This window comes from Choristoneura fumiferana, chromosome 9 (genome assembly GCF_025370935.1).
Source record: "Choristoneura fumiferana chromosome 9, NRCan_CFum_1, whole genome shotgun sequence".
Taxonomy (NCBI): Eukaryota; Metazoa; Arthropoda; class Insecta; order Lepidoptera; family Tortricidae; genus Choristoneura; species Choristoneura fumiferana.
In genome coordinates, this window is record NC_133480.1 from 10,698,288 (window position 1) to 10,723,443 (window position 25,156).

Here is a 25,156-nt window from a genome sequence, read left to right on the forward strand (position 1 = left end):
GGTCAGCAGCACTTTGTGTAGCTGTGCCCGCGACTTCGTCCGCGTGGACTTTTATCTCAGCCAGTTATTGTTTCGACTGCAGAAATCGGTACCTAAGTATGTAGCAGTTTACAAAAGATATTTACCTGCCATCAATATTTTAATATTAAGGGCCGCATACAGTCGGAATTCCCGATTCGAGATTTCGAACGCAGTAAATCCATACAATTCTATGGACCTACCACATACGGATATTAGTTTTCCGTTCGAACATTTCTTTGATTCGGAATTCCGCACGGTGGCCTGTGCCTTCAGAATTTAAATAAACGAATGTGTGTGATGTATTTACGGAATTCCGACTGTATGTGGCGGCCTTTATAGCACTACATAAAAATAAAACGAGAATTTTTAAATGTGTTATTATATTTTTGGCACAGTCATTATTGTTTTAAAAGCACTAGTCACTAGTGACTAGTGGCATCGAAATGCGAATTATATATACAAATTGTCTTACATTAGTATTATTGATATGGCAAACGCTTAAAACTAGTTAATTTAACGTGTACTAAAATGTTAGTACTCAATGGTAACGGTTTTGGTTTTGAGGTACTCGTTCAATGCTTCTTGACCTGAAACAAACGACAAATAGTAAAAATTTGTTTCACTATCGAAAAGTTGGAATAAATTTAAGAAAATGTATAAAGTAAATGTACGAGTGCTCGACACTGTCCCAATAGTTGACATCTTTAATCTTATGTCATTAGCAATAGAGATGACAGCAGGGTGTCGTCTATTGGGCATTAGCGTGACGAGCACAAGGACGTTTATCTTACATAGAAAGAGCGAAAACGAAAGTAATGTTACTTAGACATTTTTGTAGGAAAATGACAGATGTATGACATTTTCATATTTGTGTAAAGTGTATACCACAGAAGTAATAAGTAGTAATAACACACAGATACTTTCATTGGACACTGGACCCGGACCTGGATTGGTTACTTACACTGGAGTGGAGACCTCGTGAAAACACTCGCAGTAGAGGGAGACCACCAATGAGGTGGAAGGACGATATCTGCCGACAGGCGGGTGGAGGATGGATGCATGTGGCTGTCGATCGCAGGGCGTGGAGAAATGGAGAGGAGGCCTATGTCCGAAGACGGACGAACTAAGGGCTGCTTGGATGGGATGGATGGATATTCATTCACTCATTCAATCCATTCGTGCCAGCTCTTGTGAATAGACCTGTTCGTCTTTACTTGTGGATACTTGTCTTATGGTAAAGACTTCAAAAATGAGCGCGTTGGCACTATTCCCGAAGATTACTAGAACAGTAGAATTTACCCAGATCCTTCCCGAAGCCGGACTGCTTGAACCCGCCGAAGGGCGCGGCGACGTCGGTCTTGTTGTACGTGTTGACAAACACGGTGCCGGCGTCGATCCGCTCGGCGAACTGCAGCGCGCGCGACACGTCCCGCGTGAACACGCCGCTCGCGAGACCGTACTCAGTGTTATTCGCGCGACGGATAACGTCGTCTAGGTTTCTGGAAAAAAGTTTTTGTTTAAAATTACATTTGTAATACAATCTTTTTTTGCTGACTGTACTTATTCTTTTGTCTTTTTTTTCTTTTGACTTTGTCATGTAAACATTACCGTAACAAATTTCAAGTCGATGCCATTAACCATTCTACGGAGACGATCTTGGCTGGACCACCACGATGTCACTACCAGATTATTCTATTGTTACCAGATTTGCATAAGTATGCCAAATTTCAAGTCAATTCACTGGGGACCACTGGAGGTGGGTCAAATTTGGCTTCCAAGATTTGAGCCATACAAATAAAAACTTGTAAAAATGTTAACTTTATGCTTCTTGTTGAGATTTTTCGTCACATTCGCGTCTCCGTACTTCTACATTTTTGACATTTGTGCCACTTTTGGGATTGGTTAACTAAATGAGCCAATCGCGAGCAAGACTATAACGTCAAACGGAGCTTACGATACTAACGCCATCTAGCGATATATCATCTTCCGCCTGTCAGAAAATCCACATTGACTTACTTGCTGCTAAATTTGCTAATGATCATGATGGGACCGAATGACTCCTCCTTGGCGATGAACATGTCATCGGTGACGTCAGTGAAGATGGTTGGCTGGAAGAAGAAGCCGGGCCGGTCGACGCGCTTGCCGCCCAGCACCAGGGTCGCGCCATCCTTCACGCCGGCCTCGCAGAACTGGGGAAGACAGACTCAGTTTATATCTATGCTAATAATGAAGTACAGATGGCATGAATAATATTTTACCATCGTATTTTGTCGGAAAAGTTCGTTCGTATTTGGGCATTCTTCCACTCGTTGTCCTTGGCTTTTTTTTTGGAAAGACGTGATGAGATGAATGTCAAAGAAAAATGTTTTTGTATTTAAATACAACCATATTTATAAACTTGTTTTCCAAAAATAAAGCTACCTAGGTATTTAGATTTTTTTTTCAAACACCCCAAAATACAGTCCCCCGGCGTGTCCCCCAACCCAGAATTAGATAAGTATTAAATTTTCAAATTCACATCATTTATTCTGTACCAGAATGCAAACAAACAATCAAAGTGCGAAATTAAGAGGAATCATACAGAAACAAATGTGGGCACTTTTTTTCGTTCCAGTGGTGCTGCGTAGCTTTGAAAAATACACCCCAAAATACAGTCTCCTGGCGTGTCCCCCAACCCAGAATTAGATAAGTTTTCAAATTCAAATCATTTATTCTGTAAACAGAATGCAAACAAACAAAGTGCGAATTAAAGAGGAATCATACAGAAACAAATGTGGGCACTTTTTTTCGTTCCAGTGGTGCTGCGTAGCTTTGAAAAATACACCAAGCTTGTATTGCTCTCTGTGTCAGTGACTTCAGCACTTAAAACGACACAATAAAAAAAAGGAAACAACTGGCGGATCAATGGGGATGCCTGTCACGTTCTATAACTAATATTTCGATGATGATGATTATTGATGCTGATCTAAACATACCTCAATAAGCTTATCCATGTGCGCCTTATGATTCTGCGGGCCGTGCGACGTGCCGCGATTGAGCGGGTCTCCGATGGCGATCTTCTTGGTTTCCTCCACCACGCGGCGCAGGAACTCGTCGTGGATGGTCTCCTCGATGAACAGGCGCCCGGCGGCGATGCAGTTCTCGCCTTTGTTGAAGAACACTGAGCCCATACCCTAGAGGATTTGTTACGTTATTTGTGAAATTGGAATATCTACTATAGGACGTATATCTAAAATTTTTATCTGACTTTCTTTAAATTTCATTTACGAGGTTGAGTCAGAGAACCGTCGAATGTGTCGCACCTTTGAAAGTATGCGACATATTCACATTTCCAAAATAAACTTTTAATAAAACACAATCTTTTAAAATGAGAAAATTTCGAATTATTTCAGTTTAATTTTAAAGGAGGAGAGGGCTGAAAATGGTCAAAATTGGTGTGACGTAATTTATGGATTTAAAACGAGTAGTAATAACACTTAATGTTCAGATAACTAATGATCATAACTTCACCAGTAAGCTACAAGGCATTGCATCCTTGTCGTCCATTACTGGGTACTACAGCGCTTAACTTGGCCATGATTGGAGCCGTCACCCTATGATGGGTCGAAACACGTTGAGCATACTTCGAGCACAAATGCAAAATATTTCATTCATATTCATTTGTTCATTGCAACCATGGTATTTACAAGATGTTCTTAATTATAGCCAGTACAAATATGGACCCTATAAGGGCAAGTATAGAAGTTGCAGAACACTTACGTTCCTAACAGCTTTGTCTAGGTCGCAATCCTCGAAGACCACGAGCGGGGATTTGCCGCCCAGCTCAAGAGATACCTTCTTCATGTTTGACGCAGCGCACGACTTCATTATTGTTTGACCTGTACAATTTACCAATCATATACATCATACACTACCTATACAGCGTGATCAATCCAAATGGGTCAGTACGGAGAAGTCAGAAACTATAAGAGGTACCGAATTCTGTTTTTAGGCACAATAGTGTCGATTTTAGATTTAATAAAAAATGGCGTTATTTTTTAGCAGGACCAATTATAATAACAAATAAGACATGCAATTACTTAACAGAATTTTGACCAGGTTCGATTCCCGATTATGTATGACTTTTTTTTTTAAATACTACTACATATACTATTTCAACAGGCTAAAATATCAAGAGACAATTTATATCAATTGACCTAGTCCCAAGGGCCTTTTTTAGATATAGTTTTTAATTTAGTTTGTTAAATTTAGTATTATTTCTGCGTTTTGATTTATTTCTATCTTAATAAACTAATAAATATGTTCCAAACTAAGCAAAGTTTGTACTATGAGTACTACGCAGCGGATAAACATACTTATATAGATAAACTAGCTGTGGCCCGCGACTCCGTCCGCGTAGAAGTATGAATAATAGTTAACGTCCTATTCTCAGACCTACCGAATATACACAAAAAAAATCATAAAAATCGGTCAAACCGTTTCGGAAGAGTTTGGTCACAAACATTGTGACCCGAGAATTTTATATATTAGAGAAGATAAGATACATACTTAAATACATATGAAACGTCCAAGACCCGAGAACAAACATTCGTATTATTCATACAAATATATGTCCTCGACCGGGAATCGAACCCAGGACCTTAAGCTCAATCAAGTCGTCAATTGTTTTAGTTCATATAAAACCATGATGGGGGCACTGACCTATCTCAGTACTGCCAGTGAACCCAAGTTTCCTGACCAGCGGATGGTCCGCCAGCGCCTGTCCGCACACGGTGCCGCTCCCCGGGAGGATGTTGATCACGCCAGGAGGTATTCCCGCTAGCACTGAAAGCTCGGCAAACTTGAGGGCCGTCAGGGGACACACCTGAAAAAAAAGTTTGGATAAATTTCCTTCCTTCTAAGTACTCTTGATAGAGCGGCAGCGGTCGCGAATCCACATTCTGACTTTCTTGGGAAATCAGTGTCGTTTGTACCCTTGCCTTACACACCCCTGGACTCCAGAGTCACCTTTTACTGCACCACCAGCGGGAAAAGATGGGTTTTATTTAGCTTTGTACATATGTATGGAAATCTTAATTTGTTTAACAATTAATGGGTAGTATTATTTTAAGAAAGAACTAAAAAAAAGCTTAAATTTAAATTATAGCTCATTTGAAAATGTGTCACCTGAGTTGGCAAACAAGTAACGTCACTACTTGCTATTGCATTTTCGCGTTTTGACAGTTCATAAAAACTTTGTCTAATTACTTAATCAAAAGTAGCACAAATTAAGACCCGATTAAATAGTGACATTGTTTCAGGCATTAAAGTAATAAAAGTGTTTTCCATTTCCATAAAAATGTGCTCCTTTGCCACTAATTCCATCGACTTTAAAAGAAAAACTCACCGCAGCGGGTTTCATAACGACAGTGTTGCCAGCGGCGAGGCAGGCGGCCATTTTCCAAGACAGCATCATCAGCGGGTAGTTCCACGGTGTGACCAGTGCGCACACTCCAATGGGCTCCTTCTTAGTCATCGTTAAATTTCTGTAGAAAAAATACATTATTTTGCACTAGAGTAGTGGATGAAGCGTTTTAGGTGGGTAGATCGGTGTTTTTTATAACATTGCTTGTTTTCGAACATATAATGATTACGTATAATAAGCGTCATTATTTTGGACTGTTTTTTCTGGGTCGGACTATTTTTTATAGTCAGAAAAATATGGTATTTTTTTCCGTCCAAACGACTTTAATTTTAACATTCTATCAACAATACACGTATATGTACATATACATAAGTGTATACCTCGTAAGTCCCCGCGTACTTATACAAGTACAAATTAATGATAGCAGTTCAGACCTGACATTTTAACTACATAGATAGAGTAACTACCTAACGTACTTACTCAAGTACACATTTTGAATTCCCCATTTACCGGGTAGTTTTAAAAAATACAGACAACAGTAATTCACTTCCGAAATTGCCTAAAACCGACATCTCTTTGTGTCGGTCTGAAGCACTATTCTTGATTCGTACAGCCGGCAGATGAGTACTGATGTTAAAAAAACACAGGACTTACGAGGATAATAGTTGATTTATGCAAAATATATCTATTATTATAACAAAACGTTTTAAGATGTACTCGTAACTTTCCCATCAAGAATTAAGAACGGTGATAGAAAATATCGTGGGGTGAAGTACCTAAGTAGCTGTGGGTCTGCGTGGGAATTACGGCCCAAGCTTCTCGTGCTAAGAGGAGGCCTATGTTCTGCAATGGGACGTACATATAAAGGCCGAGATGATGTCTAGATCTGTCCGAACATATTTGGACTTCTGGCCTTTCGTTAATCTTCTTTATTGAGTAAAAAAAAGAATCTATTAAAAGCAATAAAAATGCTAACTTGGTCCCCGCTTACACCTATTTCAGTCCAGGTTTTTTTGGAATGTTCAGTTATTTATATAACGTTTTGTTAGGACTTATCCAATTATGTAATTGTAACAACGAGTGTTCTGTGTCCTTGCACTTCAAATATTCTAACGACCACGTCAATTTCAAATACCTGTTGGGTCTCGCGTGGTTGATGGGTATAGTAGCACCCTGTATCTTGTCGCACCAGCCCGCGAAGTATCGCCACGTCTCTATGGACATGCCGATGTGAGTCTTGAGCGCGAGAGTGTACACCGCCCCGGAGTCGATGGACTCTATCGTGGCGAGTTCCTCTTTATGCTGTTCCATTAGGTCCGCGAGTCTGAAAAAAAATAATGTTGTTATAGGCAAAGGTCAGGAAAAACGCTAGTCACCTTAACTCAAGGTACTCGAAAACAATTCCCACTAACGTATACTTCGTTTTTTTTTGGCATTAGAAAAAGGGTAAACAATCTTTAGGATAATTTATTGAATCAGGCGTTACTTTGCGGAGGTCCATATCAATGAACTAAAAGAATTTCCTTGCTCACCCGCGACCTTACGATAGCTAAGCTTATGCAAAATATGCGTGTTCATGCAGTTCCTCCACCTCCACACTGTAAGAACACACACAAATCACAGTAACCCATCTATCACCACCACCACACTACACTGACGCGTTTCGAACTCAACCAGAGCTCATCTTCAGAGTGACACAACCGTACACCATGCCACCAGTTGTTAGACTAATAAGGTCGCGGATGAGCAAGGGAATTCTTTTAGTTCAATCTTTAGGAGTCTTTTGATTGAAAAACGTTTTTTGAAAAACAGTAACTATTGCTTATAATACCAGAAGAATGTAAATGATTATATTATGTTCTTGCTAAATGTTACATATTTGCTGTGACTTATTTTTCAAGTGTTTTTCAATAAAAGACACGCCAAAATCGCTTACCTTATTTCTAATGCAAAAAAAACGAACTATAGTTAGCACTCCGCCCATCACTATCAACAGCTATCAGCAGAAAGTTTGTGAGTATGGTGTGTATGTGCGTGTGAGTGTTGACGCTTCACGCTAAAGTGGTTGGAAGAATTTGAATGAAGTAGTAAATATTCCCACGTTATAAAATCCGATTAACCGCTATTGGTATGATGTTTGGCGCGATTGTTTTTTAATTAATTGTAATTAAATCTATGTCGTAATTTTTGATGATTCCCACGGAATTTATTCCAAAATCCCGGAATTTCAATTGAACTGCAACTGAATTAACGCGTGAATTACAAAAAGTAGAATAAACGACGAAATGAAATTATACAAGAATCGCTAAGTAATTTGAAAAACAAATAAAACAGCACTCACTTGAACAACAAAGCCCCTCGCTCCCTCGCACTGATCTTAGACCACTCTCCCTCCTCAAAGGCCACCTTCGCAGCCTTAACCGCTTTGTCCACATCATTCGCACTAGCGCTCTGCACTTTGCATATCTCCGTCTCATCCGTAGGGTTAATCAGGGTCAAAGTCTTCCCACTATCAGCATTAACAAACTCCCCATTTATAAACAATTGGGTAGGGAATTTAATTTTCATTTTATTCACGTCTAATTCTACCCCATCGTATACGACCTCCTTTATGCCGGAACCACCTCTGCTCTTGGCGACTGCCATATTGTAGAATTCTTCGAATGTCGTGTTCATGTAAATGTCCTCGTTTTGTAGTTCCAGGTTAGCCAGGTCTTTTACTTCTTCAACTAGTCTTACTACGTCCATAGATCCTGGAGGAGTGAAAAAGCAAATATAATGTTGCGCCCTTAGAGCGTTTTCACATTATCCGATCCGATATCGGTATCGGACGAAGATACGATATCGGGGCAAGGAAAATGTATGAAATATGTACCTGTGTTTCACATTGGCCGGCCCGATATCGGATATCGGAGCCGACACCGATATGTTTGCGGTACCATCGGACGCTTGTGGGCTGTCGGACGATAACGTTAGTACGTGTGCTATATAGCATATGCGTGTATCTAAATTGTCTCTGTGTGCGCAGATGCGTGGCAGCCATTTTGACCCGGCCGTATCGGAACGATTTTGTCGGAAATATGTCAAAGCAGCACATGGTGTCGGCTATCGGGTGTCATCCATCGTCGTCCAATACCGATATCGGATCGGATAATGTGAAAACGCTCTTACAATGTAAACACGACATGTCATGTTAAATGATGAAAGCCAGGAGGTTATAGGTAGGGCCACGAGAGTTGAAGTGAATGTTTACACACAGAACTGATTGCATAAAAGGAGAATGTATTAAATAAACGAGTAAATGTCAAAATCTCTCTGACATTACATAGCCCTCATTGATCCCACTTAATAAATGCCAATGTTTGTAAGTCTGTTTGTTAGCTACTTCTTCACGTGTAAACCGCTGAACCGATTTAAATGAAATTCGGTACGCAGATAGTTTGGAGTTCTGGGGAAGGACATACATAGGATAGTTTTTATTCCGGAAAATTTGCATAGTTCCCGTGGTATAGCGATAAACGAATTCCACAAGGACGGAATCGCGGGCAACCTCTAGTAAAATTTTATATTATCTAATAATATTTTCTGATATAACTACATTTTTTAAAACAGTAGCCACTACCTAGTATAATAATACTATTAGCTAATTTTAGCGACACAATACATAAAGATTTTTGAATACTGGCGTCAGACTGCGAGAGGAAAGTCACCAACCTGCCCCAGAGTCGAAGAAATCCGTGTCATTCTCTATGTCTATCCTCAATATAGCCTTCCATACATCTTTGACGCTCTCCACGAACTGTTTCTCCTCCGCAGTCAGCTCCAACGCCACTTTGTTTTCACTGGACTTGAAGAAGTTCTGGGCATTTATCATTTTGCCGTTCACTTTTAGTCGTTGGACGTTGAGCTGGAAATTAGTAAGAAATTATAAATGGTCCTTCGATCCGGATATCATGACTACTTTTAAAAAGCTCTCTCGAAAACTTTATGCAGTTCAAGGGTCATCAAACACAGCGCAAGCCTTTCCTAGTATAGGAGCCATTGTAATTGTTATAACCCTAGAAAGATTTTTAAAAATAAATAAATAAATATCATGGGACACTTAACACCAATTGACCTAGTACCAAATTAAGCAAAGCTTGTACTATGGATACTAGGCACGGATAAACATACTTATATACATAAATACATACTTAAATATATATTAAACATCCAAGACCCGAGAGCAAACATTCGTATTATTCATACAAATATCCGCCCCGGCCGGGAATCGAACCCGGGAGGTTCTCTAACCAGTTGGCCATCCGGTCGTCCATGAATAGCATGATAAAACTGACACCAATTAACCTAGTCCCAAACTAAACGAAGCTTGTACTATGGGTTCTAGGCAACGGATAAAACATACTTGTATAATGGATATATAAAGACATACTTAAATACACATTAAACGTTCAAGACCCGAGAACAAACATTCGTATTATTCATACAAAAATCTGCCCCGGCCGGGGATCGAACCCGGGACCTCAAGCTTCATAGTCGGTTTCTCTAACCACTTGTCTATCCGGTCGTCGTTTCAAATCTAAACACTTACTTTGACTCCATCATTAGCAGTAATCAGCAGCCCGCCGTCATGTACCACCGCGGCATTCTTAAGCCCTGGTACGACCAGCTTGTCCCCCTCCACTTCACCCCCCTTCCACAGGCTTGAGCCGAAGAACTTGATCTCAACTGTCGCGTCGCTGCCTTCCTCGACACTGTCCTTGGTCTGTGGTTGGATGAAGGTGGTAGCGCCAGGAGAAGAGTCCAGGCCACGGATGAAATTGTGAAGGGCGACGCCGTTTTTCGACCAATCGATCTGTAGATAAAAAAATATAATCTAAACATTGAGATACATTATTATTATTATTATATTATATTAGGCTGTTTACCATCCATTGATTAGCGTTAACCAACGGTTAATGTGATGCCGTCTCCGTCTATTCGAACAAAACAAATAGAGACGGCATCACACCTAACCGGCAGTTAACACTAATCAATGGATGGTGAAACAGCCCCTTAGCCTATAACTGTGTCCCACTGCTGGGCAAAGGCCTCTCCTCTTGACTTCCGCATCCATTAAGATATTGTTACGGCGGTGGGTTAGGTGGAAACTTTGATCGTGCTTTTCGACCCATTGGAGGCGTTTCAGTAGGCTGGAATACGGTTTCAGGCCGTTTCAGAGGGTGCTCTATCACATATTAGTTTATCAAAATTTCACCCAAGTTACCGTTGTTTTCAGGCGCCTGAAACATGTTTTCAGTCCGTTTCAGGCCACCCTCTATCCGATGACGCCATAACCTGAAAACCCGTTTTCAGTGCGTTTCAGGACCCCTTATGGCCTCTGAAGTACATTTCTGTATATGGCGAAATTTTCCATAGGTGTGAAAGAGATAGCATGATTAGAAAGAAACAGCTATACTGAGAACATTCGAGAAGGTGTGTGACAAGGATAGCCTATATGTGTGAGAGAAACAGAGTGATGATCATGTTTCCGGAATATTCTAGTAACTGTGTGAGAGAGATAGCACATGAAAGAGACAGACACTCTACTCGTTTCCGGAACATTCGAGATGTATGACGTCCTAGCTGGACTGTTCTCGAACTTTGTGGACTGATTCACCGGGGTATATAAGCCGGGTGAGTTGCGGCGGAGGACAGTTTTCGAATGCGATACCGAGCGATAAACATCGAAGAGAATCAAGCGACTTTTAAGTGAGTTTTAGAGTGCGAAATTACTGTGAACTGTTTTTAAGTGTTTTTGTAAAGTTAAGTAACAGTGTGAAATAAATCCTACTCTTATTCATCGTGTTAACAGTGCTTTTCAATCACGAACCCACCCACGAACGTAACAATATATTAGATCCATTATCCAGATACATTAAGGGGCTGTTTCACCATCTCATGATTAGTGTTAACTGGCGGTTAGGTGTGATGCCGTCTCTATTTGTTTTGTTCGAATAGACGGAGACGGCAACACATTAAACCGTCGGTTAACGCTAATCAATGGATGGTGAAACAGCCCCTAATTTTAAATCATTAAAGGTGTTTCAACAATCAAATTTAACATTTTTTCTTATTTTTTCTTAGGCAGGTTCTAGTAACTGAAGTTCGACCGAAATTCGGCCGCATTTTTTATTTTTACCGAATGTTCGACCGAAGTTCGTATTCGGTTCAAACCACATTTGGCCCATCTCTCTAGTCCCTACAAATGAAAATTAACTTTTTTTACCCGACTGCCCGAAGGAGGGTAATGTTTTTCGAGCGTATGTATGTATGTACGTATGTATGTATGTGGGTATGTATGTCCATTTCTTTGGTCCTCGCTGCAGCCTAAACGGCTAGACGGATTTTGACATATGAGGTATCATTGGATTCGTCATAACTGTCGGAGTGACATAGGCTGCATATATTTCAATATGCGTCTGCGACAAAAAAATATGGCGAGGAATGAAAAAAAAATATTTTGTATTGTAACAATATGGGTATCGAATGAAAGCTAATAATAAGCCCATTCTAAATATATATGGGTTATAATACTTTTAATCTACCGGTTTCACATAAATATCAAAAAAGTATAAAATATATATATTAATTTAAAAAAATCAAAAAACCCGACTGCCTTAAAAACTTAAAGGAAGAAATAAGTCTAGTGATATAGAACTCTATTAAGAAGCTCATTTAAGGTTCAACAGTCGGGACCCATTCAAATCGTAACCAGCTCATAAATCATCGTAATGGGTCCCGACTGTTGAACTTAAATGAGCTTCTTGATAGAGTTCTAGATCACTAGACTTATTTTCTTTCTTTTAGTTTTTTAAGCCAGTCGGGTTTTTTTTTTTTATTTATTGAATCAGGCGTTACTTTGCGGAGAGGTCCATATCAATGAACTAAAGAATTTCCTTGCTCACCCGCGACCTTAAGGTTGAAGGTCGCGGGTGAGCAAGGAAATTCTTTTTTTTTTTTTTTTATCTTAGCCTATTTATAAATTAAGGAATAGAAACACGTTTAATCGTGATAAAATGTAATGTCATGATCACAACCACAAGATTGTTTTGATTTTAAAAGCGTAGCGCAGGTCAAGGAATGGTTGAAACTTATTATTTTATTAATCTTTGACACTACAATAATATGAAGCAAAAAAAATCACCTTGTTGCGATCTAAATAGTGTATTTTTTCAACTGTATATAAAGTCGGATGACTGATAGTGAAACAAAAAGGTTATCGAGAGGGTCTTTTTGCCTCGTGCTTCTTCGATTATACTTGTTTTTAAGTAGTTATTTAATTGTGCAATAATAAGAACCATCTTTAATAAAATTATTGTTCTAAAAACAAAATGGTAACCACGAGTCAAATTTAAAATGGCACTTTCCAATTAGACATGCGAGAATCGATGAAAGGTTAGTTCAAATAAAAAAATTTTAACAAAAAAAACCGACTCCAAAAATAAAAAAATAACAAAAAATGGAACCGACTACAAAACTCTTGAAAATATTTTTCTAGGTAAGTAGGTACGTACTAGCTCGAAGTCGGTGCCTCAGCACGAGCCAGCAGGAGTGGGACAATTCACAATAGTCGTGTACCTCCCTACACTACTTGGGTTTCAATCCCTCCTGCTGGGTCGTGCTGAGTCACGACTTCGAGCTAGTACGTACCTACTTACCTAGAAAAATATTTTCAAGAGTTTGTAGTCGGTTCCATTTTTGTTATTTTTTTTTTTTTGGAGTCGGTTTTACTTTTTTGTTATTTTTTTTTATTTATCACTTTTTAGTGATTTGTAGCCAAAGAACATCTCACAACGATTCCATTAAGCTCAAACACGACTTAGTTACGTTGTTTTATAACAGAGTTCCGTTGCCTACCTTCTGGCTTCAGCATCAGATCAGTTCGAAAGAATCATTAACTTAAAGCTTCTTCTTAGTTGCTTATCTAGGTAAGTATATTAATCATGATAATTTAAATTTAACCGTGCAATACTTGTTATTGATAGTAGTAGTTCCGTTGGTCAAATCTGGTCTTCATCATCAGTTCCACTTCACAAATTATGATTTGCAAGAGCAAATGCACGAGTTACTGCTAAATATATCCAAATTACTATAGGTGTCCTACAATATTTGAAGAGTTCCTCGATTTCCTTAAGATCAGATCATGAGATCCTAATTTGCTGCTTATGGGACCTAATTGAAAGCATTCCTAGACGAACTCAAAAAAAAATTTTTCAAATCGGTTCATAAATGACGGAGTTCTGAGGTAACAAACATTAAAAAAAATAAAAAATAAAAATACAACCGAATTGATAACCTCCTCCTTTTTTGAAGTCGGTTAAAAATCTAATTAGTTCGTCAGTTAGATTATCACAAAATATTGGACACGTATTTTTTCTTTTGTCGATTAAACAATAACCGGCCAAGAGCGTGTCGGACACGCCCAAAATAGGGTTCCATAGCCATTACGAAAAAATTAAGTAATATTTTTCTAAGGATTTCGTATTTAATACGGATTTTTCAAGTTAAGGTAAGTATATTTTATCCCTAAGGCTGCTATTTAAGAGTAAAACTACTAATAATTCTCAAGCAAACTTAGCCGTTATAGTTTTCCTTGAAAGTTTGATATACTTACTACCATCCTGAATTTTTCAATTTTTTCCACCCACGGGTTTAGATTTTAGAGGGGGGGGGGGGGGGGGAAGCTCGAATATTTCGCAAAAAAATCAATGAATCGAAAAATCGTCTTAGCAAACCCCTAATGGTTTTAAAAGACCTATCTTACGATACCCCACACTATAGGGTTGGATGAGAGAAAAAAATCACCCCCACTTCACGTCTATGGGAGGTACCCTGAAAATTTTTTTATTGTACCATTTTGTCGGCATACTTTACATATATATCCGTGCAAAATAACAGCTTTCTAGCATTGATAGTCCCTGAGCAAAGCCGCAGACGGACGGACAGACAGACAGACATGGCGAAACTATAAGGGTTCCGTTTTTGCCATTTTGGCTCCGGAACCCTAAAAAATAAGATGATATAACCAGTTAAAGTTCCGGGTGACGTCACGCGGCGCGACATAATTTAGCACGGCGTGACGTCCCCAGCCCCAACTCCCGAACTTTGACGCGCTCATCTTTGTAATTTTTTCACATTATTGTTACTGTTATCCCATCTTGGGTTCCTCACCTGATGCGTCTCGGGCTTGAACAAAGCAGGGTCGTAAGTGGCTCCCTTCTCAGTCTGCGTCAGTTTCGGCGCAGTACCGTTTGCCACCATGTTCACGGACTCGGCCAAGGCTTTGATACCTACAACACAAATCACGTTTTAGATAATTCAACGTAAAACTCATATCCGACTAATATTATCAGTAAATGCGAAATTTTGTGAGTCTGTTTGTTTGTTACCTTTCTAAACCGCTGAACCGATTTAGATGAAATTCGGAATACAGATTTTTGAGTTTGAGCCCGGGGAATGACATAGGGTAGTTTTTATCCTGGAAAATTGCATAGTTCCCGCGGGATAGCGATAAACGAATTCTACGCGGATGGAGTCGTGGGGAACGGTTTACTAATATGTTGCCTAAAATCGAATCTCATAATTTCGTTTCTCATAACAACCTTTAGCAGAATCATCATATCACCGAATTACTTTTTGCATATATTTTTTCTCATACTATCATTTCTCATAATTTTGTAAAGCAGAATATTAACATCACATAATATCGATGAGAATAATATTTACACGTTTGAATAGTTGCTACGCAGAAAGACATATCTCATAATATTCTGGCGCTTTGCCGGCCGCTGCCGCAGCACGCTCGCTTCGCTCGCTCGGCTCGCGCGCTGTTGTGGTCGCAGTTCTAACCTAACCCAACCTACTATGTAGCTGCTGTTCTGTTCTGGCGCTTTGCCTGCTGCTGTTACAGCACGCTTACTTTGCTGGCCTTACCTTAACCGTAACCCATTCTTATAGTAGCTGTTAATTCCTTTAACTATGCCATTACGCCATGTTAAAGTCAGCGCTATTTAAAATTCCGTGAATATACAATAGTCCAAATATTTTGCTATGCCATTATGCCATACAAAAATCGGCGATACTAATATTCTGCTATTTAATATTCTGCAGAAGTATATTCGGCGATAAGAGTGTTCTTCTATTTAATATTCTGAGAAATGACTATTATTCGAACTGATAATTATGTAAAGTTATGATTATGCCAAAGTATCATTCGGTTAAAAAAAATATGAGATACCTGTTATGCGAAGTGTATTTCGGAGAATCGATATTTTGCAAGATGAAGGAAACCCATTTCAGCTACCAACCTCACGCCGCCAGTGGAGGTGCTTTTCCACCAGAGAGGCACGGCGGGACGAGGTATGGGATAAGAATTGAAATCGAACCGACTCCGACCGAAACATTTCCATCAAAATATTTTTCGGGATAAAAACAATCTTATGTCTTACCATGGTCTCAAACTATCTGCATACTAATTTGTGTTTAATTAAATTGGTTCAGCAATTTAAGCGGGAAGAGGTATTGGCAACTATATATATCGACTCTATGGTTAGGCCTATTTTTTCCATATCTATGCACCTGTTCGAGCGCAGTATATGTTTTATAAGTGAAATTGATTTTTATTTTTATTAAAACCCCAAAGCCAAAACGAGCATCCTATACAAAATACGAGTACAGTGCCTTCTCAACAAAAAGTAACAGAAAGACAGACAAAGTTTAAGTACTTTCGCTATGTTAACTCAGGATCTGAGCTTACCTTCTGGATACAAGTATTTGTTGTAAACGGTGTCAACAGTGTCATCGATGGTGACGGGAAAACTCTTCTGAAGCAGGATCGGGCCCGTGTCCAAGCCATCGTCAGCCCAGAAGATGGATAGGCCGCAGGTAGTGTCGCCCTCTATCAGGGTCCTGAAGAAAAAGGGGATAACTATTATTATTACGTTTTTTTTTATTATGAAAGATAGGCAAACAAGCAAGCGGGTCATCTGATGTGAAATGATCCACCGCCCATGAATATCAAGTACACAAGGAGTCATTGGTCCGTTGCCGGCCTTTTAAGAAAGTATGAGGCCTTTTCTTGAAAGCCACGATGTCAGTTGTCCGGAAACAGTGCTGACGGAAGTTGATGGTTGTGCGGGTTTCCGATCACCCATTGGAAATTTGAAAGTCATGAATTACCAGTCCGAAACGATCACAGCAATTAGACGCTGCGGGCGAGTGGCAGGTCAGAACCAGGGCCTAAGGTTTTTTCCACCTGTTGTATTTTTTGCTAGGGCTGTGTTCGGCCCGTGGTAACTATCTAAAGGCATCGCCCTATTTAGTAAAGTACCTACGCTATTTACAGGACCGGATTAACCATGTCAGGGCCCCCAGGCAATGCAATTTTCGGATCTTTTGAGCCGTTTAATGATCTTCAGCTCTTTTCGTGTACAATCAAAGCAACAGAAAGGGTAGAAAAAAAGTAATATTGTCAATGAGAAATTTGAGAATACAAATCATCTTAATTTTTCCCTGTATGAATCACTTTCGATGTCTTCTGTGCGCTCGCGTGGCCCCTAGCCGTTGACGCTCATGGCAAACTCATCAATGGCTCCTCTCGATGTAGATATATGTTTCTAAATTGTCGACCGCTGGGTATTGGTATTCAGTAACGGCTTTAGGGTAGGGCGCGGTGGGGCGACCGCCCAAGTAGATCGTATTTTTTTGAGTTGTGAGTCGCGTATTTGCGGTCGCGTAATTTGGTTTTATACAATGTGTACCTACAACTCATTTTGAGTCGCAAATCACTGAATCGAAAAATCTTTTTAGCAACCCCGCAATAGTTTTAAAAGACCTATCCAACGATACCCCACACTACAAGGTTGGTGAGAAAAAAAATCACCCCCACTTTACGTCTATGGGAGGTACTCCAAAAATTTTCATTTTTAATTTTTTATTTGTTCCATTTCGTCGGCATAGCTTACATATATATCCTTGCAAAATTACAGCTTTCTAGCATTGATAGTCCCTGAGCAAAGCCGCGGACGGACAGACAGACATGGCGAAACTATAAGGGTTCCGTTTTTGCCATTTTGGCTACGGAACCCTAACAAGAGATTCTCGATTTGACATATTTATGTAAATAAGTATAGGTCCGGGTGCAAAAGTATTTTGTTAAATTAACATCTGTTTCGCTAACAGTGCCGCCATTGTGTGGAGATCTAGATACTATACTTTCAGACACAGACGCAGAAATGACAGGCAAAAGTTGGTCTTAAATAAATGTATGTAAAGTGAATTACAAGGCCACGGAATATAATTTACTATTGACGAATTTGTTCGCGTCATCGTGAGTATTTTTAATGCAAATCGTATGCGAAAACATGCAAATTTGACGGATGTGACTTTAAAGTGAACTTTTTCATCCTACTAATTTTATAAATACGAAAGTTTGTGTATGTCTGGTACCTATAATAACAATCAATGAATTTAAATTTGAATAAAAATAACTTTCTTGGGACTCTAAAGGGATATTCCCAAGGGGTACGTGTAAAATCCCAAAAATCTTAACCACTGAGTCTAGAGACATATGATGGCACAGATGTTCGTCAAACGACGAAATTAAGACCGGCGATTTACGCGAGCGAAACCGCGAGCAGTCTAGTTTAAAAATACAGTGTCATATCATATGTATTGTAACAGGTTAGACAGGAATTTAAATATAGATAGGTATTCATTCGTCGCTTGTTTGTGTCTTTCATGAATGTATTTATTTACGTAAGTCTTACATAGTCGTTTTGTTAAGTTTATTTCGTTTTTAGACAGTGTTCGCGATACCATCCCCCCTCACCGGTAACCCATTTGTATTGTATGAACAAAATTTTATTTCGACTCAAATAGATCAAGATGCCTAAATGCGTTAAATGGAACTCACCCTCATTGCCTGTATTTCAGGGCAGATATAAACTAGAGCTCTTTAAATCTAGAGTAAATAGGCTGCTACAGAACCGTTGGCCTCATATCATCATGTCAGGCGAAAGACGTCCACTGCGGGACATACCTAGGCCTCCCCCAAGGCTCTCCACTCAGACTGGTCTTGTGCTTTCTGCATCCAACGCGATTCCGCGAACTTAACCTGGTCGTCGCTCCATATTGTTGGATGCTACCGACAGCTCGTCTCCCGGTCCGCGGACGCCATTCGAGAACCTTCTGACCCCATCGGCCATCAGTCCTGCGAGCAATGTGCCCCGCCCGCTGCCACTTCAGCCTCATATGTACTTTGAATTATGTGAGATAGAGGTCAATCCGTGCTGAAAGCGGTTGTGGCGTATTGGTTTGACCTATTGCCTCATCCACCCACAGAGTCTCCCTTTAGACCCCGTGGGGTACTTGGGTCAGTGTTTTTTGTTGATCCCCATTGCTTTCTTCCTTGACCGACCCTCGCCCTTTTCTTTACATATCTCAGGGGTTACAGTACTTACCAGTTGATAGAAGAAGCGCCTCGATGCCGCGGCAGTATGCTGGGATGGTAGCATATGCTCTGGTACTTAGGGTATGTGATTACTTCCATAGGAATGAACTGTGTGCAGAACGGTAGGACATTGATGTCGGCTTTAACCTGAAACAAGTATTTGGTTGTTATCCTGCAATTGGCTAGACAGGGACAGATTCGATACTCTGACTGCTGAAGACTTGTGGAAGATTACAGCAACTCATAGAGAAGTTAGATAGCCCATAGAGAAAGTTGTAATATAAGCTATCCAATTCTGTAACACATTTGACGACTTGATAGCCCAGTGTCCCGGGTTCGATCCCCGGTTGGGGCAGACATTTGTATAAAAATACGAATGTTTGTTCTCGAGTCTTGGGTGTTTAATATCGCTACTTTGAAAAAAGCTCGTACCGCAAAATCGATGATTGTTTGAGTGAACTTAATGTACATTATTTTAAGGGTCAATTTTGATACATATTGATTTGAGATACGATGGTGACGATATGTAAGTATTTAAGTATTTATCTATCATTTAAGTATGTTTATCCTTTGCCTAAATAGTACCCAAAAAACAATCTTTGCTTATTTTGGGGCTAGGTCAATTGGTGACAACTGTCCCATTATGATATTTATCTATTTATTAGCGAATTACAATTGTGTTGTATTAATTGTACTGCTGTAATTAATTAATACAATACAACGACTCTTTCGCCACCGCCAGGTAAGCAATACGAAAAATATGTTCATAGAGTTAAATTTACAAAGTAAGGAATAGACGGCCTTACGAACACAGAAGCGCTCTCTCCTAGGCAACCCTTGCAATAGATAGAAGTTGGTAGTGCAATTTACAGCAGACTAGAGCAATAACAAAAGTACACAAAACTAACTAGTCGTTAATTTGATTTCAATGACAGTTTTGTAGCAATACACAGATGTGATTTCGAAAATCGGCCCTTAAGTATATCCAGTTTTTCTTGTACTTATTTGTGGTGTCAGTATTATAAGTTTATCTTCACATTTCTCTTAATTTTCCTGACATACTCCAACATAATAAGTAGGTTTGTACTTTTGAACATGAAACTACCGTGAGACTCACTCATATATATAATGACCCGGAACACCGGACACTTGTTACGCCGAAGATATAGCATCAAGTCGATTTTCCGTCCTCTTATGCAGCTCAGACAGTTGGTACGTTCGCCGAAGGATAACGAGCCCCTGAGTGGTCCCGGGGGTATATATGATTCCCTGTGCCTGTGGCAAGAGCTATATTGGAGAGACTGGACGAAACGTTTCCACAAGGGTATCGGAACACATACGCAGTATGAGGAAACAGGACGACAAGGGGTCTGCTGTGGCCGAGCACTCAATGGACTCGGATTCGACGCACTATATCAGATTTGATAAGGTATCTGTACTTGCGAGAGAGAAATTTTCATTCCGCAGAAAGTGCGTGAAGCCATCGAGATTAGTCGTCGGCCGAATTTCAACCGGGATAGTGGTTGGACGGTACCTCCGAGTTGGAAAACGGTGTTAAATACTCGTGCTCGTGCGATGTTGTTAGTGTTGTGTGCTACCCTACATTTGACAGTTGTAATGATGATGAAAACGCGGGTAGTTGTGTGCCGGTGTCAGTTTCATCGGGTAGTCGCGCGAGCAGAGCGGCGGCGCGCAGTGCGCGTGTTGCAGCAGCCGCTGAGTCGCGTTGCTCCGAAGACGAAGGGCTACGGATTAGCCCGAAACATGTCGAGCTAAACTCGATTTAAGACGTGAGTTATCCGGGTCATTATATAAAATAGGTTTGTACTATTACAGTTCCGAATCTCTATCATATCATTTGCTAAATAAGTTATCATCTTATAAATAAAGCATGGTGATATCGTTTGGGAGTAGAGGCCATGGCATTACAGATAAGATATACAGGTTAAATGTGATAATACATGGGTTATCATTCCATGGACTATGGTGTGTTAAATATTGTGTAAGCGGGTAATTTCCATTTGTTGTGTAACTTAATTTACAACATTTTTTGCGACGCCATTATATTTTTTAGTTGGTGTTTTGTAATGTTTTTGCGATGATTCATAAAAAAAGTGGGACGCACTTTTCTGGGATGAAAAGGTAAGATTTTGGTGGTCAGGGATAAAGTGGCTTTCTAATTTGTTCAGTAGTACTACGAGTACATGCAAACACACAAACAAAAAAATAAGGTTTATATCTTTAGCTATCTTATATACAAAATAGCTTATGCCCGCGGCTTCGCCCGCGTGGAATTCGGTTACCGCGCGCCGTTCCCTCGGGAACTGTGCATTTTCCTGGGATAAAAAGTAGCCTATGTCACTCTCTGGCCCATAAACTATCTCGATGCCAAAAATTACGTCGATCCATCACTCCGTTTCGACATGAAAGACGGACAAACATACAAACACACAAAGATGATGAGATGATGAGGTGGGGAAGTTTCTACTGGCTCTCCCGCGAAATGAAACTACAGCACTTCAGTATTCTCTTTCACAATAACTATATTGTTCATTAATAACGTTTCAGGCTTCCTTTGCCGTCGTAGCATTTCTCAAATATTGGATGCATGACGCTTTGAGCGATAGGTTTATACGAGCTAAAGCACGCTGGTCATTTACGACGTCGATGTCGCCTGCCGTGGTTCCATCGATGCAACTCCAAAGCCCATCTATTATCAGTGCGTTCTTCACATAGTGTTTCCACACGCAAAAATTGCTCACACCTTCTAGCTCTAGCCGATCAAAGGGAGCATAGGAACATGGCTTGATATTTTGAAATCCATTTGCAGATGCCACGTTTTCGTGTGCCGTCGCTGAACTTTGTTCTGCCATTTTGTCAAACCACGCCACGCGGGCGTCACGGCCAAAAATAATGAATCTTCACAAAAGATGGACAATATTTTCTTCTATATTGCACGGAGAGTAATTATGGAAGTATGGATTTGAAAGTTTCTGTGTGTGCATATGTTTGTTACTCTTACACGTTATAACGGCTGGATAGATTTCGATGAAATTTGGAATACAGATAGCTGGATCTTTGGTTTAACACATATATTTTTTATTCTAATATTCCCACTGGATCGAAATATACGCAATCCCGAAACACGCATTATTATGAGATCCTGAAACCTAAACTGCTTAGTCTAGAGACATAAAATTTTCCACGTAAATGAAGACAACTGTGTAAATTTAGTTTTCGGGAATTGCCACAGGAATTTATATAAACTCCCTGAATTTATTCTACACTCGATTGAATAATGGTTTCACGCGAGCGAAGCCGCGGGAGAAATTAAGTTAGTTGTAAGTACAGGAATAAAATTACATAACTTTAATATAGTTAAAAATCAAATTTCATTCACCAAAGTTTCAAGTAATTTTCAGGTCTAATGTAGTAAAGAAATTAGGTCAGTGTCAACATATTACAAAAGAAAACAATACATACCATACATATCAAATAAGCCCTGGTGCATATATACTTGATCAGCTGTTACACTATTCATTACATACCAACTGCCAGCTTATGTAAAAGACTCTAATTTATAAAAAAACATCAAACAAGTTTTCAAATATTTCAAGGTCACTTCAAATTCCTGCTGAATATGAACTTTATTGCTTTGAGTTAAGAATGGTTCTGTTATGTTTTCATGACTGATCATGCATCTGCCATATGCTAGAGACAATAATATAAAGTTGTATTCTAAGTGATAAGTAAGTTCAGGAGAGCAGTAGGTGGTGGGAACAATTTGATTTGTGGAACTTTGTCTGTTTCAATTGGGTTGTCTATCTTCCTGGACTAATTTCACTACTGCTTAGGCTTTTGGTTTTGGACCTGAATTGGTTTATTTAATAAATAATTTATAGATTTTCCAGAATTAACCTATGAATAATTAAAACTCAAAATGAACTTACTGTTTTGTACTCCTCAAGGATCTCTGGGATAACTTTTCCTTTGATTCTCCAAGTCTTGTATTTAAACACTGGCTTTCCATTTTGAGCAGCAATAGTGGCTGTAAAAGGAAATAACAGACAAATATAGTTTAATTAATGTTAAGTACTAATTGCTTAAGCATGTAGTTTTGTCTGCTGCTTGTTTTGTCAAGGTCAGCCTCTTATTTGAAATTCTGAGGTATTCACCAGGCAATTGCCAGGTATTCGGTATTTTTAGCACTGTGTTTGGTATAACAAAAATACCGAAATATGGGCGGTTCGGTATTTTTTTTCTGATAATTTTTTCTCCCTGATAAACTCAGATTTTACGCGATCGACAATCAATGTTGCTGTTGTGCGCATTCAAAGCGTTTTTTTTTTGCTCACTGTTCGAAAAAGACATTGCGTTGGAAGCATTGTTTTTTTTGCTCACTGTTCGGTATTTATTCGAAAAAGACCTGGCAACACTGACAGATATATTGGGTAAATGAACTACTATTCCGTAGTATAAAAAATCCATGTTTTTCTAAATACCTTTATGATGAGCCAATTTGTTATAATCTGTACTTTAGCCATGACAATAAACATAACATTAAACAATTAATAGAATTTTTTTCAAGCCCTACAATCAGTGAAAATATTCACTTTATACACTCATCATCCATCATCCATCATCAGCACAACAACAAATCTTACCCAGTGGGTCTTCTCTGTTGCCCTTGTCCAAAACTGTGAATACTCCAACCACCTCATGTCCATCTTTGATTAGTAGCTTGAATACCTCAGCAGCGAAGGTACTCTGCCCTATAATAGCTACACGCAGCTTTGTTTTTGGCGGCTTGAATTTTAAAAACAAAATAGAGCACAATTAGGAAAAATTATTAACACATTTATTCTTATTTGAATACAATAAGTACTGGCAACATACCTATTAAAATTGATAGTAAAACTAATTTAAAAAAAGGTGCAAGTTTTTTATTTTTGGAAGTTACCACTCACTGGCAGTATAGAAAAGTTAAGAAAATTAGATAAGATAAAATTTAAATACCTCTTCGTGTATTGAAACAGGTGGCATTTTTAACTATTAAAACAACTTTTGTTCAATAAGATTCTTGCTTAGCCCCACTGTTCGCTCGGTGGAGCGCAATTGAACTGGTAAGAACGTTTCGCCGCCTTCCTATTTATTGTTATAGCCATTTGAGATCCACTTCAACTTTGACATTACTTATCGACGAAACATGATAGCACAATACAATTCCCTTTTAATAAAATGCGTGTTTTATTAAATAGCGCTTCTATTATATTATATCCCGCCTAAAAATGACCAAAGAGTAGTATAATATACGGGGAAAAGAGAGCCCTCTCTCGTCTCATTCATGCAGACCGTTTGAAGCGCCGTCTGCATTTCCTAACTAGTACCATTGATGTATATATCCATCCATACGTATAGCTATTAATAGTCACAGGTATTCTTTTACTTTACTGGATTTGCTTCCCAGCTCAAACCACATAAAAACTAAAACAGGGCTGCAAAGAGAAGTGAGACCGCTTGAATTCAGTCTTCTTAAGTTTAAACCAGCCTCAATTTCCGTTTGCAGCACTGTCTTTACTTTTTATGTGGACGATGTGCACGAGTTTCGATTGCAACGTAGCCATCTTGTTCCTTGTTGAGCGCGAATAGACGCCTGCCTGACATAGAGGGTTGCTACACAAAAAATATATGTAACGACTGAGCGGATACAATTATGTGACTTTTATATTAGAAATTACAATACGATTGTCAATTTCGAAAATAAAGTTCATTTTTGCGGTAATTATCAACGACAAAATATTTTTAATAAATAAAATTTTGTGATCTCAAGCTTTCAGTGACATCTATCTGAAACAAACGACAACAATCTGTTTTATTTTAGGTTAGATAAAGGAGATGGCGGCGCTATCGACATGAATTAGTACGGTATAGGCGACTGTCCCCCCCTGAAAATGACAATGAATGACAATACAATGACATTTGGAACAGCTGACTTTGATGTGACAGTTACAGCTGACTTCTTTAGGGCTGCTGCTGTTTGAGCACAGGCTTGAACAAGTTCTCTTTATAGTTTGTAAGAAGAAAAATACAAATCATCAATGATGCTTATACAAGTTTTGTTTTAAATCACTTTTTTACATAATCAATGTGACTATCTGAACTATTATATTTATTTTCGTCTTTTTAACGTGCCTAAAGATGTGGAATAGAGCAGTAAAACTATCCTTAAAACTTTTCCC

General features: G+C 39.2%; 1 protein-coding gene across 1 annotated transcript; it reads right to left on the minus strand.

The window, feature by feature from the left end:
* Nucleotides 1–382: 382 nt before the first annotated feature.
* Nucleotides 383–24,205, minus strand: LOC141431225 (cytosolic 10-formyltetrahydrofolate dehydrogenase). Its single transcript, XM_074092301.1, has 17 exons — nt 23,934–24,205; nt 23,582–23,723; nt 22,868–22,965; nt 18,928–19,064; nt 16,224–16,375; nt 14,639–14,757; nt 10,017–10,280; nt 9,140–9,332; nt 7,767–8,178; nt 6,561–6,749; nt 5,408–5,546; nt 4,723–4,885; nt 3,781–3,899; nt 2,997–3,194; nt 2,038–2,210; nt 1,321–1,520; nt 383–608 (listed from the first exon to the last, which is right to left on the minus strand). Exons 1-17 carry the CDS (start codon nt 23,958–23,960, stop codon nt 553–555), a joined length of 2,781 nt encoding a protein of 926 aa, XP_073948402.1. The 5' UTR covers nt 23,961–24,205; the 3' UTR covers nt 383–552.
* Nucleotides 24,206–25,156: the final 951 nt, after the last annotated feature.

Bases quoted from the DNA above. Each gene is read 5' to 3' on its own strand.
- LOC141431225 (XM_074092301.1), bottom strand. From the start codon at position 23,960: ATGCCACCTGTTTCAATACACGAAGAG. The intron at 10,281-14,638 runs GTGAGGAACCCA...TTTTATCTACAG, and splicing joins TCAAGCCCGAGACGCATCAG to ATCGATTGGTCGAAAAACGG. The intron at 8,179-9,139 runs GTTGGTGACTTT...TCACTCCTCCAG, and splicing joins TTTCTTCGACTCTGGGGCAG to GATCTATGGACGTAGTAAGA.